This window comes from Camarhynchus parvulus, chromosome 1 (assembly GCF_901933205.1).
Source record: "Camarhynchus parvulus chromosome 1, STF_HiC, whole genome shotgun sequence".
Lineage (NCBI taxonomy): Eukaryota > Metazoa > Chordata > Aves > Passeriformes > Thraupidae > Camarhynchus > Camarhynchus parvulus.
Window position 1 is genome coordinate 81,381,562 of NC_044571.1, and position 12,930 is coordinate 81,394,491.

Here is a 12,930-nt window from a genome sequence, read left to right on the forward strand (position 1 = left end):
ACCTCATCTCATTACCCACCGAAGTGCAGAGTTGAAGTTGCCAGCTGCACAGCTCTGGTGCTACCTCTTCACTGGCATTGCATTAAGACTTTATTTTGCAACAAATTTAAATGCATGGTCACATTCCCGGCATTCCTTCACTACCAGGAATCACTTCCAGGGCTCATGCCTGCAAACTGAAGGACAGTCCACTGGATTAGATATAGAAAGAAGCTTTTTACAATGCGGGTGGTGAGGCACTGGCACAGGTTGCCCAGAGAGATGGTGGATGCCCCATGCCTGGAAACATGCAAGGCCAGGTTGGATGGGCTCTGAGCAACCTGGTCTAGTGGAAGGTGTCCCTGCCCATGGCAGGGAGCTTTGGAACTAGATAGCCTTTCCTTCCAACCCAAACCATTGTATGATCCTATGACTTCATTTCACTTACAACTCCAAAGAGCTTATTAACAACATGACCAAAAAAGTCACTTTTTAAAGCAGCAACTGTTTATTATCAGGAAGAACATTAGGACTTTATTTTTTTTCTCTTACATATATTCAATCTGAATAAAAATAATTTAAAAATTTTTAATTTCTCTTTATATTACATGAAAATAACTTGAAACAACTGTGAATTTTGGAAGCAAGAAACATAGACAAAACTGTTATTTAGCTGCTGAGATGTAGTTCCTGGATTTTTTTCCCAAAAAAACCCCTCAAATAGAGAAACAATCACAATAGTCATTCCAGTGGAGAAAATTAATCCATCTATAAAATATCTTTAAGTTTGAGAATGGTATATTGTTACACTAGAAAGTACTCATAATATATTGTGTGAATTCTAATATACCACCTAAAATATATAACTTCTCAGACTTTACAAGGTCAAATACTTTAGACCATATTCCAGTGGAAAAACACTACAAATCTCTTACAATCCTTTTAAAGTTCTTGTTCAACTTTTTGTTAACTTTTATTTCCTTTTGAGGAATTCTAATATAATTCCAAGCAACAAAATACTGGATACAAACTAGCTTGCAGAACTTTAGTCACACTAAATTGGACAACCACTGTTTAAAAGGATGAAGCACCTTTAGTAACAGTGACGAAACATCACTGTTAGTGTAGCTGATGAAGAAGCAGATCTCGTGCACAAATTTGTAAAATTATCATGACAATAAATTTGATAAAAATGACTGTATATTTGATAGTAAGAAATTCAGCTAATTGGAATTAAAATATGTTATGGCTGGGGTAAGATTACAGTGTTACAAGACAAAGAGTCTACTAATTAGTCCGGTCCATATTATCTGATAAAGACTTCCAATAAAACACTGATTTCTTCTTCTTTTTTTTTTTTTTTTTTGTTTTTAAAATACATGCAAACCTATTGCAATTTCCCTGGCTCATCTCACTTCTTTTCAGCTTTTTCAGTTGAATGTGAATATAGTTCATCCTCTCATTAACTTCCAGGGTAATGAACACCATTCAGCACCACCTGAATGGGTTATAATTAAAAAAGCTCAAAAAAGCAAAGGAAAAAAAAAGCAATTAGCATGTCAAGGTTTCACTTTGGAACACAAATCTGCAGAAATATGTACACTAAAAATGAGATGGACTTTGTGTAGGTAGTTATTTGCATTGAGTACCATATAAAATTTAAAGTAACTGTGCCAGTTGTGAGTCCAATAGCCTGGTGGAAAACCACTCTTCACCAATAACAAGGAAAGAAGACTATTAATCTGATTGTCAAAACTGTTCTCTGCAACAGCCTAACCTCAGGGGTCAGTTCTCTTCCAAAGAAATGCTTGAAATGCAGGCTGGTGCTGCAGCCCAACAAACAACCCAATGCCATCTAAGGTGACAATGTCAAACTCTTTCAAAAATAAACATTTTGCTTCAGTATATTTTATCTGAGGAGGGGGGAGGTGGGTGTGCATTTTACTGTGTTTTTTTTTGTTCTTGGCTTTTTTATTTTTGTAACTGTCTGCTGTTTCCAGCACCATCTCAGAGGCTGGAATGTTTCATTCCTTCCTCTGCCAGCTGTGTCCTTTTCCACTTGGCAGATGCTGACCACCACACCCGCTGCTCCTCGGCACACAGCAGCCACCGGAACGGCCTTCTTGTTTTCCTTGCCTGTTATCTGTGTCATCAGAGGAATTTACAGTCCTGGAATGTGATTTCTGAATCAATATGCGTTTTCTTTTCCTAAGGAATGCCTTATTTTGCAACCATAGCTGTGAAAAAATACCCTAATTTTAACTAATGAGGGGGTGGTGGCTCTTTGGAGACAAATCAGTGATGCAATTTGAAAAACAAGGGAGGCATTTTTACCAGACTGCAATCTTTTTAAGATCAGGTAAAATTTTGGACCTAAACTATGCCAATTGTCTTCATTTCTAAATTAAGAATTACTTTTATAGTTTTACCAAGAGATATTCTACTGGTATGAACTATGGAATTTTTGAAATTATAAAACATATTTATATTTTACTTCTCTTCTCTAAATATATTACTCATTTGTTTAAATCATTCAGGATTCTACCATACTGTCAACCAACTATAGAAATCCAGAAATGTTTTCTGCTTATGGAAGGGGCTTAATCACTAAGCCACACCTCCCTGCAAAGCTTCAGTATTTCTGATTGGTAAAAAGCTTTTCTCATTGAAGTAATACTGAAGTGGAGTCCTAGTCCTCCTCCATATATACGACTGTCAAGATGATTAACTTTTCAGGACAAATTGCTGATCACATTCAATGACAAGCCACACTGTCGTGTTCAAGACAGCTCCAGTGGCAGCTCTGGTGGCACAACTGTGTATCTTGGGTCAAGTTTAGGTGTGAAATCCTTGAAGTTCTTAGATGCTTCAGTACCAAACACATCTAAAACTTTCCTATTCATGAGAGCAAACCTGAAAAAGAAAAGACAAGAAAGTATGAATGCATGACTCACTTACTTATGAAAAAATAAAATTATTTCATGTCATGAAAGTTTACCAAAATCTCAGACATATAGGCTTCAACCTGCACTGTTCAGATATTGAAAGTGTTTCACCTCAGGCAATAATGATTTTTTTTAAAATTGTATTTGAAAAATGCGGCTAATAGTGTTTGTGTTAGTGTACTTCAAAAATGCAACTTATGAAAAAGGGGAAGGGTCCCCTTCTACTTTCAATTCCGCACAACAAAAAAGTCAAACCAAAATATACTACTGTTCTCACTCCAGAGCAAACTGTGGCCCTGCCTGCCTATGTCTGGATGCCAATTTTCTGGGTGTTACAACCTATTTCCATTTTGTTGTTCTTCACACCTATAGAATGAAAAGTGTATGAAATATCAAAAGAAATTGCCTTTATGGAGATAGTGTCAAAATTACTATTAGAGTGATTTGCTTCAGATAAAATAAATGAGCAGAATAGAATTTGTATTCCTTCCTCTCCTTCAATTAAGGCAAGCTTAGGGTTAGTACAAAATGAAAAAATGCAGCCAAAATTGGAGACATCTGTACTGACATCATTCCCTGTATCATATTTGTATGGCCTCAGAGGTTGCCTGAGGACTGCCTCCAGGCATCCCAAGGAAAGCTTCCCACTAAATCTTGCAACGTATTCAATCACCCCGTGTGTACTGTGCCACAGGGAATGTAGGTTCAATATGCTCCAAGGACTAGCCTCTGATTTCACTTCTATTTTTACAGCCTGGAGAGCTTGTTGTCACAAGAAACATTACCTTTTATAACCCCATTAATAAACTGATCAAGATTTAGATGCCTTGTTCCTGCCACACACTGCACCAGTATAACACTGTACACTTCACTAAACTGTATTTTTGCGAGTTACAGCAAGACCTATTTTTAAAAAAAAAGTTTTTTAGATTCCTGCAGCACATAGGAAAAACATCCAGTATGATATTAGTGTATATTTATGATTATGATCAGTGAAAACTTTTCATTAGCTTTCCAAGAAAAAAAACCCTTTCCCGACAGAAACAGTTATAAAAAAAGAACTGAAACTTTCAAGTATTCTTAGGAGATATTCTGACATTTCCAGTAATGCTTTTAAACCCATAGTAACACCATGTTATCAATCACTGTACATACTGATTTCTTCAACAGTCATTTACTGGATTCTTGATGTTCCAATGGAATTTGAAAGCATCCCACCCTCCAAGTGAACTAAAAAGGCTTCAAGTAAAACACTCATCTGCTAAATAGTCTTCACTAGAGCAGTCGGCTCCTGTCATTACACTAAACCCAGCAATGTCACTTCAGCAGCAAAGAACTTCAAGGGGACTGGAAACCATTTGAAAAGCAAAGTAAATCCACAGGAAATTAGCCCTCATGTACTTGTAGCGCTCTGCTGCTGGCAGTGAATGACACAGAAAGCTGAGTGTGATCAATGACAGGTTTAGACAAGCCAGAACACACCCCTGAGTACATACCTGCCCCTTGTTAGTCGTAAAAGAAATTTCCAGTATGAAGGTCTCAGGTTCTGAACTTCCATGACAGCCTGCAAGGAGAGGATTCTGTCAGAGCCAGCTGACAGTGTCAGGCAAAAGCTTCATCTGCTACATTAGGTTGCCAAAATCAGCAAAAGGATTGTTATGGAACTCATTTTTACTGCTCTCTACTGAATTCAATGCTTGTATGACCACCACCAGCACAGACAAATATTCCCAGAATACAGTATTTTACCATTGGTGACAATTAACTTACATTTCATTGCAGAGAAGGCGACAACAATCATTACTCCTATGTACATGACTCTGGACTGGTGGATGCCAAATTTACCTCCTACTTAATCCCCTATCCATTCTCTGTGACAGTGTTCACAGGGGTTTTCAGGTGAGGGAAGAGACGAGAATGTTGATTCCATGTTCAGAAGGCTTGATTTATTATTTTATGATATATATTACATTAAAACTATACTAAAAAGAATAGAAGGAAAGGTTTCATCTCAGAAGGCTAGCTAAGCTAAGAATAGAATGGAAAAGAATGAAAACAAAGGTCTGTGGCTCAGACAGAGAGAGAGCCAGCTCTGCCGTGACTGGTCACTAATTCCAAACATCCACATGAGACCAATCACGGATCCACCTGTTGCATTCCACAGCAGCAGATAACCATTGTTTACATTTTGTTTCTGAGGCCTCTCAGCTTCTCAGAAGGAAAAATCCCAAGAAAAGGATTTTCATAAAAAGATGTCTGCGACACATTCTGCATTTTGTGATCCACCATTTCTTGTAGTCATATTTATATTTCATGCTACATTATCTTAAATAATGTAATACATTCAAAATCCATGTCTTTTCTCTATTCCATTACTTTTCTGGGTCACTTAGAAATATAGAGAATAACAAACATCTCAGAGTACATCCTTTTTCTAATTTCTCCTTCCTTCTTCCTGCTAAACCTAGCAATTTGTTTCTAGTCTTCCAGCTAAACCTAGCAATTTGTTTCTAGTCTTAAGATTAGTTTTCCAATTAGTTATTAAGTAACCAAAAAACCCTTCTTTTCTCATATGAACTTTTTGTCTGTTAGTCTCACACAATTGTCCCTGTCAGGAGTATTTTGGAGACCTTCAGGCACATCCCAAGCACCAAAATATCAATTCACTTTGATACTAGACTTAGAGCTATTCCCAAGTACATGGGAAGAATGAGGAGGAGGAGTGTCTCTTAAACATCCTGCTAAGCACAAGACTTAGAAGACACAGAAGATTGCTTTAGGGTCATTTTATATTCTCTTTATTGGGGGGCACAAAAAATATAAATAGTTATGGAGGCCCAGAGAATATGCAGTTTATGCAGGGATGTTTCAGCAGAAGGTCTAGAAATGGTGAGATGTAGTAGAATAGTAGAGTTATTTGGGTAGCACTGAAAAGTTGATTTTCTCGCTGATGCAGACAATAAAAGGACTGAGGTTAAAGGCATGTTGCTAACTTGAGAAGTACAAAAAATGGTACTACTGCTTGTGTCAAATGGAACACTTCACGGTTTTTACTATTTTTTGCATATTTTTTTAATTAGGCAATATTAATTTAAATCAATGGAAACTTTCAGTTGATTTAAAAAAACATAACATTTGTATTATACTGTTTGCCTACTTGAAAAACTGTCCTTTCACATGCTAATGGAAGTTCATGCATTAATGTTCATCTTCTGGGTGAGTGCATTTTAAGGTTCTTTCCAAAGAATTCAATGATTTGTACAATGTATTCAAGCTGTAAGCACAGGAGAAACTGAGTCCTAGAAATGACCTCCCCACAGTGACACTCAAAACCAGGATGCAGGAGCACCAGGATGCAGGAGCACCAGGATGCAGGAGCACTATGCTGTGAATCACTACATCTCACCATCTTTTCTATAGAACTGTCTCCCTGTGCTCCTCTGTTCATTCAACATTTGATGTCAAGAACTTCATGCTGTGTCAGAGAACATACTTACTGCCTGAAAGCATATCGATGTAGAAATGGCATAGATGATGCTGTCTGCATGAGGAAAATAGGGAACCTTCCCTGCTTCAATGCCTTTGAAGTATATAGTCTATAAAAATAAACAAAAAATGTTGAATGCAACAAAATTACTTTTTTATTTTACCTTTTAAAAAAACCATGCCGACTTTATATTTTTTTATATGCCCACAAACGTGATGTTGATTAAAACAGATTACAGATGCTGCACAAGATCAATCTAATAAGAGGCTATTACTGCACAGAACAGGACTAGCAACAGCTTGGGTGTTACAGAACCTAAAGATAAAAAGGGGAAAGTTTGCTCTGTTAAATTCTTCATTTTAAAAAAGCAAAAGAACAATGCAATAACTATTCCAACAAAGTGAATATTCACTCTTCTTAAACAGCTTGAAATCACATACTTTACTTTCTGAGAAAACATGTACAGTTTATTTTCCTGAGCACAGCCTGACCTTGCAAAGCAGCACACGCCTCTTTGGTCAGTTACCCTTGGCTTGCGTAAGATGATAAAAGTAGAAAAAAAAAAAAAAACACACAGCGCTTTTCTAATTTCACTGTAGCCAAGATGTCGCAAAGTCCAGAGAAAACCATCAGCAATACAAGATAATACTGGTTTTTTACAACTGGAATTCTAAAAGTCATTATGGATAACTCAGATTTGCCTTTATATAACCAACTGCCTTCAGAGCTTGGTCTGGGATAACCAGGAGGAGGAACAGAGAGTATCTTCCCTTTTTATGTTTCATTTTATGTGTAACAAAAAAAAAGTTTCTTCTTTTTATGTTCTTTAAAATTAATTTTGCTCTGGTAATGGAGGTGGATAATTATCACTAGAGAACAAGGCCTTCAAGTTCTGCAGGAGAAATATGTGATTCAGGTATGATGCACAGTGAAAGAACCTTATCAACTCATTCTAGCGGTGGTGTTGGGGAATTAACCATGACTAAGTCTCAATTTTCTGGAAAAATCACAGTAAGAAATCAAATGCTGGTTAGAAAAGTATAATCAACATACCCAAACTCTGTAACTATTTTTTGCCTGGGCTCCTAATTTTAACAAGTTCAGGGAAATAATTCAAGCCCGAAGAATAGTAATTAGAACAAAGTTCATTCCAAAGCTGGGAATTCAATCAGCTGTAGTACAGTGACAAACAACTTCAGCTATAGAGCAAAACCTAAGCTATTTTGAATTATCTTAGACCGTTGAATGCCAAAGTAAGGGAACAAAGACAGGAAGTTAAGCTGCAGCTTTTGGCAATAAATCTGCAATTAAAGACTAGGTCTGATTTATATTTCTGGCAGAATAGATATTCTTGGAACTTTCTGATTTAAAAAATCTGCAAAAACTACAAAGCAAAGGGTTGTCAGGAGATTAAAAAATCATGGAGAATATACATGAAGACCAGTGGATAAAGGACATTTAAAATTAGTCAAAGAAAAGAAAGTAAGAAAGACATGAGACCACATGGCAGCACTGCCTCTTGGCACACGTGTAGTGAAACACCATCACCATACAACTTTGCATTTTACTGGAATTGCCTGATAAAACCCCTGATGTTCCTTTTCTTTTCTTCTGCCTTGAAAAAATAGATGAAATGAAGACCTCCTTTAGGAAGGTAATAACTTACCTCTACTAATTTAGACACCAGATACATAGAGATAGTTGTACTTTTGTAAAACATCATAGAAATTCCTGCTAGACACCCTGTAACAATCAGAAAAGCATTGTTAAGGTTGTGGTTTGTGTTGTTAAGGTCACTGTTGTGTGTCAGCCCAACAAACACTGCACAGGACTATTTATTTCTGCTGCTATGGACAGCACAGTTCAGTGATGTTCTTTTGCTGCCCATATAAACATGGTTTGTAGCACTAAAAAGAGAAAGTCTCAGAAAGCTGAAACAAATCTGTACTTCAGTGCTCAGGAGCACACTGTCAAATTTCTCTGGTTTTTGTGGGATGAGAGATCTCTGTGGTTCCAACATGTGACACATGTACGTGAGGGAAGGGCCTCACCACCACACAAATTTCATGGTAAAAGCATCTTTCTTTGGACCCAGTGGAGCTCAATGTGTATTCTGTGGAATATGGAAGAGTGAGTGCTTTCATCTCACATGTCTACAGCAGCAAATTAAAGGACAAGTTCATATTTATGCACACCGTAATATACTGTCCTTGGAGCTGACCATAAACTCCACATTTGAATTTGCCTTACAATTTTAATTGCAACTCTTTCCTTGACACTACTTGAAACATCACTGTCACTTTGACACAACCTTGATGCACACAGGAATAGGAACAAAGTCCTATTTTCATGACAGAAGTCTGAAAATGGAATGGGAGGACAGCCAAGAGGAATACTTGCAGAGTCCCAACACATACAACACAAACTTTCCATGGACTCACCAGCTACAAGTGCATGAAGCTCATCATCAAGGTTTCGGACCCAGCGCAGGAAGCAACTTGTACCCTGCAAGTGAACAGAATGCAGGCTTAGCTCTACTTATTTCTTATAACACACAGACTGCGGGTATTCCTTATAAGCTAGTCATACAGCACACAGTATGAATTAAGAATGTAGTGTGATAATACCCATAATCACAGAATCATAAAATGGTTTGGGTTGGAAGGGACCTCAAAGATCATCTCATTCCATCTCCCCTGCCATGGGCTGGGACACCTTCCACTACACCAGGTTGCTCAGAGCCCCATCCAGCCTGGCCTTGAACATTTCCAGGGATAATGTATTCTTCTTCTTCTTGGTAAGGTTGTTACAATAAAAGACAGTCTAATTGATAAGTGAGCAGGCAAACTTTCCCATTTTTTGAGTCTTGTGAGGGAAATGGAAAATCACATTGTAATTTCTTAAGAGCTGTAGAAACTTTCCTTATTGAGACACATTATGTCTGATTAGGTGATCTTTACTACATCAAGAAACACTAAATTCCATCAACAAAAATACAAGAAACCAACAAAACTAAAGAACAAGCTTTTTAAAAACACTGGAGATACTAAAATCTAGAGAGTTGGACATAGTACCCATAACATTTCAGCGTCTAAAATTTTCAATTTACTGCTGCCATTTCTTTCAAAATCAGAGAGCAGATTAGTTTGAATTTCAATCTAATACCAAAGCTAATCTTGAATTAAGGTCATCCTCGTTTGCTGTACCTGCTAGACTCTTTTCCATTATAAAGGTTTTTTCAACTACATACCAAACCTCCAGAGATTTTTTCATGCATCCAATAAATTCCAGAACTAGGAAAACACATTAATCTAAAAAAGTAGAACTGCATATCCCTTGGATCCATAATGCACCAAGCATTTGATTTTTTTTTTGCCATGGTCCAATTTTTTTAAGTGACTAGAACTTTTGCTACCCTTCTTGCCTATTTAGACTGAAAGAAAAATAAAATGCAACCCAAATTTGTTTAAGTTATGAAATGCAAACAATAACATATAGTAGAGCATAGAATTGGAGGATCATTTAGCCTGGAAAGGGCATTTAAGATCAATTCCAACTGTTAACCTAGTGTCCACCAAGTCCACCACTAAACCATATCCGCAAGTGTCAAATCCACACGCCTTTTGAACACTTCCAGAGATGTCAATTTCACCACCGCCCTGGACATCCTGTTGCAGTGCCTGACAGCCCTTTAAGTGACGGAAGATTTCCTACTATCCAATCTAAACCTCCCCATGACAACTTGAGGCCAATTCTTCTTGTCCTGTCCCTTGCTACTTGGGAGAAGAGACTGACCCACACCGGGCTGCAGCTTCCTTCCAGGCAGTTGTAGAGAGTGATAAGGTCCCCCCTGAGCCTCCTTTTCTCCACACTGACCCCCAGCTCCCTCAGCTGTTCCTCATCAGTTTTGTGCTCCAGACCCTTCCCCAGCTCCATTGCCCTTCTCTGGACACGCTCCAGCCCCTCAATGTCTTTGTGGTAGTGAGGGGCCCAGAACTGAGCACAGGACTCAAGGTGTGGTCTCACCAGTGCTGAGTACATACTTAAAAAATAGTAAATAAAGGTCAGAATATGTCACCCTCATTTTATGAGTATCCACTGGGCTGAATTGCACCTCTCAATTGAAGCTTTTAAACACATCAAAATCATTTTAGCTTTTTGAATTTAAATGCTTTTCTTCTCTAAAGGCTTTTTTCTTAAAGTTTAAGAAAAAATTTAATTTTCAAGTAAACTCTGAACAGCTCATTTGCACTTTGCTATCAAAAAATTTAGACTCTGTAACCTACAAATTATTGTCTCAATTTAATTACCAATCAAGTGAAGTGCTGTTTTACTTACGTTTAAGACCTCCTTTTTTATTTTTCAGTAAATAACACTTACCCCAGAATAATACAGCATGATCTTGAATTTGCAAAGCAAATAAAGTGGCAGTTGAAAAATGCCATGTGATTAAGAATACAAAAGTGCAAAAGACACTTCAGCACTGCACTGTGCTGAAGTGCTATTATGCATTAGGGCAGGTGCTTTGCCACATTCTCTTCTGGCATAAATAAACATAATTTGATTAATTCCAACAGTGCTGTATGAATGCATATCAGTTCACAATCTGTCATCTTATAATGGGGTAGAAAGGATACATTTCCAAGCAGTAAGTCCAGTGTCTCCTCAGCTACATGCTGTATGTTCTGCAGTCTCCTGATATTCAGTGTCAAGTAAGAATTCCAGATATGTGAACCAACAAAATCTGCACATGGCTTCTCTCTGGCAACACAGACACTACTGTAGTCACTACTAGTGCCTGCATGAAAATGCTTTTGTGTAGCAGCAAATCCCTCTGAAATCTGAATTCCCCTTCTCTGAAGTACTCTCTATCTCCTGATCTTGAAAACGAGCTGCAAAATCCATTAGGTTTATTTAGAAATTACAGAAAAAACACACAGAATGGAAGAACAGCTTTCTATTTACAATTTGATTACTGCAATAGTATAAAATTTGTCAGTAACATGCTGTAGGAAACAGCACCAACACCATTAATCAGCTTGACTTTTTAGCTCTTTGTGATATTCTTGAAAGTGAAATAAAAACCAGAGCATTTGTCATTTCTGTATGCTATAAACTTACTTTGTATATACTGACAAAAGATCCCAGAAAAGCTCCAAGCTGGAAATTTTCCTTGTTGTAGAAGAGGGAAAGTAGCCGTGATGGCTGTGTAAGCAGATGCCGGAAGGTGGAAGGAATCCGAAGGCAACACTGGATCAGGTAACCAATGCTAAACATTCTAATGAAGCCCTAGAGAAAAGAAATACAGATCATGTGGTAAGAAACCACAAATTCTGGAAAAGGAAAAGCCAAAGCTTATACAGAAGGTTTTATTTTTGATATCAAATAGTTTAAAACCCGCTCTGAAGGTAATATGTAAAACACATAAATGTATCATACCCCCACCTTCTAACTCAAGTTTTCTTTTTCCCAGTTACCCTGTAAAATAGCAAATGTAGTAAAATCACAGACAATTGACTCTTCTTTAATTTCTATGAATTTCTGAAAGGTCTCAAGAAAAAGCCTTCTATTCTACTCCAAAATTCTGTCCTTTGAAATAATCCTGATGACTTCATTTCTAGGTTACTGACCAGGTTTTAACCACAAATGGGTTTATAGAGGTTTATAGAGGAAAGCAATGCAGTGGAAAAAAATGAACACTTCTGTACTCAACTGTCTCAAGAAAACAGTAAGGAGGAAAAAGTCCACCAAAAATAAATTTCAGAAAGTGTGAGAATTAGAAGTTAACCCTGGTGGCTTGGCACATGATCACGGATTTTTCCTCAGCCAAACATGAGGCTGTGGGATGCCTGTAGTAAGGAAAGGGAGAAACTGGAAGGGACTTCATGTGCAGAGCTACTGAGAAGGGATAAAATGGGTTCCAAAGAATTTACTTACTATTTCACCTTGGCTAGGGATCTGTTTTTTTTTTAACATGACACAAAACCACACTCAATTTTTTTTCCAAATTATTCTCCCCAGTTTCTTCTAACTTGCTCCAATGCTTCCTACCATTATTCTTACCCTCAGGTGAACCTTTTAAAATAATTCTGAATAAATTTTACCCATTTTTTGTCTGGAAGATTCTTTATGTGAAAACTATTTCTGCACTCACCTGCAAATAAGGCAGGCACCTTATTCAAATACAGGGATACAATTCCAGTGACAAGGAAATCTGGCAGAGGGTTTGACTGAGCAACCTTTCAGACTCAGAAACTCAAACCATTTTTGCCTCCTAAAGAACTTCATAATGCATCATAAAGATAATAAAATTTTATTGTGGTTAAACATCCAGTAATAAACTCTTCCTGAAGCAATTACTCTTCCTGCTACACAAGAAGTGGTTTATGAGAATCAAGTGGAAGAAAATAAGTAATCCAACAATACAACAGCATTTTTTTGATTGAAAAAATTCCATTTCTTCATGTCGTTATAAAAAAAAAAAAAGAAAATGTCCTAAACCCAGCAGTGATGAACAAA

The 12,930-nt window shown here is 37.3% G+C and overlaps 1 protein-coding gene across 1 annotated transcript in view; it reads right to left on the bottom strand.

Annotated features, from left to right (window-relative positions):
• Window positions 1–778: 778 nt before the first annotated feature.
• The window catches only part of TMEM135 (transmembrane protein 135), a 155,942-nt gene continuing 143,790 nt past the window's right edge, over window positions 779–12,930 (bottom strand). The window contains exons 10-15 of the mRNA XM_030960739.1: window positions 11,533–11,700; window positions 8,853–8,916; window positions 8,078–8,154; window positions 6,422–6,520; window positions 4,421–4,488; window positions 779–2,892 (exon numbers count right to left, since the gene is read on the bottom strand). Of these exons, the coding sequence (XP_030816599.1) occupies window positions 2,760–2,892; window positions 4,421–4,488; window positions 6,422–6,520; window positions 8,078–8,154; window positions 8,853–8,916; window positions 11,533–11,700 (609 nt within the window). The 3' untranslated portion in view covers window positions 779–2,759. The remainder of the gene's footprint in view (window positions 2,893–4,420; window positions 4,489–6,421; window positions 6,521–8,077; window positions 8,155–8,852; window positions 8,917–11,532; window positions 11,701–12,930) is intronic.